The following is a 4,948-nucleotide window of genomic DNA, read 5'->3' as shown; positions in this document are numbered from 1 at the left end:
AATGTACAGTTCATTCCAATTATTTCATGGTATTCGGAAAAGGCCTCCACCATCTCTGTATATCAAGGATTTCTACTGCGTCCAATCGCAAAAAAGGAAAGATTCTCCCCTCTTTTTCTATTTTTCCCTGCATCACAGCTTCACGTGGCCGATTCCCTGGGGAGTGCGCCACATGATGTTACGTAGCCCACTATTCCCCATTTTCATGTACCAAATTTCTATATATATTCTCTACCCTGCGCCCTGCAACTGCACTGTCCCAATTCCTTTGATAGTTAGTGTTGCAGAGTTGAGCAGAGAGGCCTGGCGACGATGAGGACGAGCACAATATGGAAAGTTGTGGTGTTCGCGTTGGCACTGCAGGCGGCAGCAATGCGCATGAGTGCAGAAGCTGCCATCTCCTGCTCCACGGTGATCTCTGATCTGGTCCCCTGCCTTTCCTATGTTACGGGGAGCGGCGCTAGCCCAACGGCGGGGTGCTGCAATGGCGTTAAGGCTCTCAACGCCGCTGCCCAGACTACTCCAGACAGGCAAGCCGCGTGCAAGTGCATTAAATCTGCTGCTGCTTCTTACAAATACAATTCTGACAAGGCGGGCAAGATACCCGGCCTCTGCGGTGTAAATGTTGGCTTTCCTATCAGCGCTTCCACGAACTGTAACGCGTATTGATTCTTCCTCTTCTATCATCTTTTATTTACTTACTGAATGTCGATTGTATATTTCTGGAATATTATTAATGCTAATGGTATTTTTTTTAAATATTGTTGAATTTAATGAACAATATTTAAGTATTCATTGGATGGTATATTTCTAAAATATTCTTGAATTTAGATTTGGAGATATTTCAAAAAACAATTGCAATTGACATAAAAATGCTCCGCTCAATAGATTGTATATTTCTAAAATATCCTTGACTCTAGATTTGGGAGATTGTATATTTCTGGAATATTGTGAATTTAACAGAAAACATCTTTACTGTTTGTTACTGTCATTCATTACTGTTCATTGGATTGCATATTTCTAGAAAATTCTTGAATTTAGGTTTGTAGATATTCATGAAATCTGTTATTGAAATAAGAATATTTTTCAATAAATTATATATTTCACATATTTCTAGAATATTCTTGAATCTAGATTTGAAAATATTCACGAAATCTACGATCTAAATAAAAATACTCATTATAAAAATAAATATTTGTTTTCTCATTTTCATATCATGATTTATATCTTCACCTGAAAATTATCTGTGGTTTTGATAACAGGATCCGCTGAGTCAAGCATAGGAGGAGGACAGGAGTCACAGGACTGCAGACAAAGAAATAAAATTCTCTAAATAAATGGAATAGTGTTATAATTAAGATAGTATGATAACAGTACAGGTTTAGGTTGTGTCGATGTTTGGGTTCACTGAATAATATGAATATAGACATATCTGCACATGGCTCACTCATGTCCAGAGTTCCATCCCCTTGTAGTGATTAATCCAACTTGACCAGGGATTGGGATTGAATTCTGTTTGATGGACCCCATCTTTCTTTGTGATATTTTACACTTTTCAAAAATATATAAAAGCATTTGTATGGAGAAGTGCACCTTATGACTTAGACTGTGTTTTAGCTGGTAGTCCATTACTTTTCACTGTACATGATTTATTTACGATGTGCATTTTTCAGGATGAAAACAGTACCACATCTCTTGTTGTACATGATTTATTTACGATGTGCATTTTTCAGGATGAAAACAGTACCACATCTCTTGTCATATAATTGAGATTGTGCTTGTTACAATCACCTCCTTTATACTCTAAATACTCTATGAATATTGCTATAATTATGATTGTGGTTTATACTCCAAATATTCTAGGAATATTGACACTTAAATATTGATTATCATTGTGGTTTATTTTTTTATTAAAAAATTGATATAACTAAAATTTTGATTTTTTTTACGATGTGCATTTCTCATGATGAAAGCAGTACCACATCTCTTGTCATATAATTGAGATTGTGCTTGTTACAACCACCTCCTTTATACTCCAAATACTCTATGAATATTGCTATGATTATGATTGTGTTTAATACTCCAAATATTCTATGAATATTGACACTTAAATATTGATTATCATTGCGGTTTATTTTTTATTAAAAGATTGATATAACTAAAATTTTAATAATATTTTAATTGAAATAAAATAAATATCATAAAATAGATATTTGTTGATTTTTTTAAAGTTTGATAAAAATTATTTAAAATTTAGTATGATTTTAATTAGATTTAAATATTTTATTTTTCCCATTACATTTAAAATTATATGAAAATATATTTTAATTATTTTTAATTTTATTACTAAAAATTTAATATAAATAAATTTTAAAAATAAAATAAAATTTTGAATTTTATATATATATAGATTGTGAAATATTTTGGAATTTTTTGAGTAATATTAGTTTTGCTATTTGTAGATTTCAAGTGTTTCAGGATTTTTTTAAGATATTTAATTTATTTCTGCATTAAATAACAAAAATATACAATTTCATAGAAAATTTTATCACCAAATTTATTTTCTTAAAATCCAATAAACCACATTAATCTTAGTGGACTTTAATCATCATCATATATAAAGGATTCTCTTTAGTGTGACTTGTAGGAAGTGGATTTTTCTGGTCTGATTTCTCTAAAATCCTACAAGAATTCATTAAAATCACAAGTTTGATAAATAACATCCGCTCAATAAAAATACCTTAAAATTTTTTCAGAATACTGAATCCATATATACAATCAAAAACTAATTTAATTAATACAAATCAAAATTTCACCTCAAATTTTTAAACATACAATAATTAACTTACTCTTTTTATTATCATTAAAATTTAATACACTTATATAATATTAAAATTTTAATACAATTTATTAAAACTCAAATAAATATAAAAAAAACTTCCCTTTCGTTCATAACACCATAACACCTTACCATGTTATTTTTATGTTTAAATACACTTTAAATAGACTTATCCGAATACGTTATTATAATTGTCATAATTATAATTTTTGTAACTGAGAGAATGTACTAAAAAGTAATGAAGTTACCTTACCCTGTTATTTTTATTTTTAAATAAACTTTAAATAGAGGTATCCGAATATCATTATTATAATGGTCAATATTATAATTTTGTAACCCAACAGAATGTAATACACTGTGAAGTGAAGTTAATATAAAGAATATGGCAAATTAAAAGAAAAAGAAAAGTTTATTTGTGTCGATTTTTTTTTTTTTTGGGTAATGTGAGTTTTAACATGAGTGAGACGTCTAATTTGTAATTTGAGTAACAGAGATATAAGGGCATTTAAACTGTCAAGATTATTAGGGGATTTACCAAGTCTGAGTCACATTTCACTAGCATTTAAGCTGCTAAAATTCCTTGCAGATGCACCAAGTCTGACCCACACCAACCCTTAGTATGATTGGATTTTTATCCACAAAATTTCAAACTAGTAACCTTTTCACTACAAAATATCTTAATAAAAAACTCTTTTGATAGTGTTCAACTTCCTTTATGTTATAAATTCATAAATTAAATATTTTAAAAATTAAAATGTTTATTTTATTTTAAATTTACAATATTGAAAAAACGATTTAATTAATGGAATTAAAATATATATTAAAAATTAAAAACAAAATATATAATATTAAATTATTTTTTAAGATATATATTGTATTTTTAATTTCTAATTAATTATATAAATTAAGATCAGATAAATATATTTAGTTAAATTTAATATTTTCATTAGAATTTCATTATGTTATCTATTTTACTTTACCTGTAGAGTATACATAATAATAATGTATTAATATTATCTTGTTAATTTTTTTTTTTATTTTTTTTAGTTTATGTGAGTTTTGAAATGACTACAAGCTTATTTTACTTTACATGTAGGGTATACATAATAATAATGTATTAATATTATCTTGTTAAAAAAATAGTGAGTTTTGAAATGACTACAAGCTTAATTTATGGTTTGAGTAGTCACACTCCAGAAGCATTTAAGCTTTGAAAATCATCTTCGAGCTTCACTTGGTAGGGGTCACACCAACCCTTATCATAGATGGATTTTAACCCAAGAAATTTCGAACTAGTGACTTTTTAATCTTATTATAATGATTTTTAATATTTTTTATTTAAAATTTTAATTTTAATTTAAACATATATATATATTAGATTGTGAATTGTTTTGGATTATTTTTTAGTAATATTAGTTTTGTGATGCACATTTCAATTCTCTCACAAGATTTTTTTATTTATATAACACATTTTAAATTACAAAAATATACTATTTAATGCTTATAAGAGATAGCTGAATTAACTATTATCATGTTATGAAATATTATATAAATTGTAAGATTTAAAATTCAAATCCCCAAAATATTTATTCAAAACAAAATACAACTTCATTAAAACTTTTATCATCCAATTTTAACCCAAAAAAATATTATAATTAAACTACCTTTTTATTATTGAAATTTAATACAGTTATATTATATTAAAATTTTAATGCAATTTAAACTCAAACTCAAATAACTATATAAAAAAAATTCCTTTTGTTCAATAGCTAAGTATAAAGGTACCCTGTTAGCTCAATTGGTCTGCCTAATACGCCTCAGTTCTTGAACCACATTTAAATAAAAAATAAAAATACCTGAGTTTAAATGTACTATATTATTTTTATGTTTAAAGACGTTCTAAATAAACTAACGAAGTTAATATGGAAAATTAAAATGAAAAGAAAACTGGATTTTTAGTTAGAATTTTATTTAAAAAATTGTAGTCAAATCTTGTTTTGTATATTTTTTGAATGCATATATAAATTTAGCACCCTCAAAAATTTAGGGGTATTTGGATTGTGAAGAGTTCACGTGTCAAACTTGTGATTTCAATGAATCTTTGTTGGA

At 27.0% G+C, this 4,948-nt stretch overlaps 1 protein-coding gene across 1 annotated transcript; it reads left to right on the top strand.

Annotated features, from left to right (window-relative positions):
* Window positions 1-237: 237 nt before the first annotated feature.
* LOC149263271 (non-specific lipid-transfer protein 4.1-like) lies at window positions 238-1,604 on the top strand. Its single transcript, XM_089387527.1, has 2 exons — window positions 238-662; window positions 1,263-1,604. The coding sequence occupies exons 1-2, from the start codon at window positions 313-315 to the stop codon at window positions 1,270-1,272; spliced, it is 360 nt and encodes a 119-aa protein (XP_089243653.1). The 5' UTR covers window positions 238-312; the 3' UTR covers window positions 1,273-1,604.
* The last annotated feature ends 3,344 nt before the right edge of the window (window positions 1,605-4,948 follow it).

The sequence above is a fragment of the Pinus tabuliformis genome, chromosome 6, assembly GCF_031772625.1.
Source record: "Pinus tabuliformis cultivar Carrire ecotype Pingquan chromosome 6, CPIR1, whole genome shotgun sequence".
Lineage (NCBI taxonomy): Eukaryota > Viridiplantae > Streptophyta > Pinopsida > Pinales > Pinaceae > Pinus > Pinus tabuliformis.
This window is presented reverse-complemented; position numbering and strand designations above follow the sequence as displayed.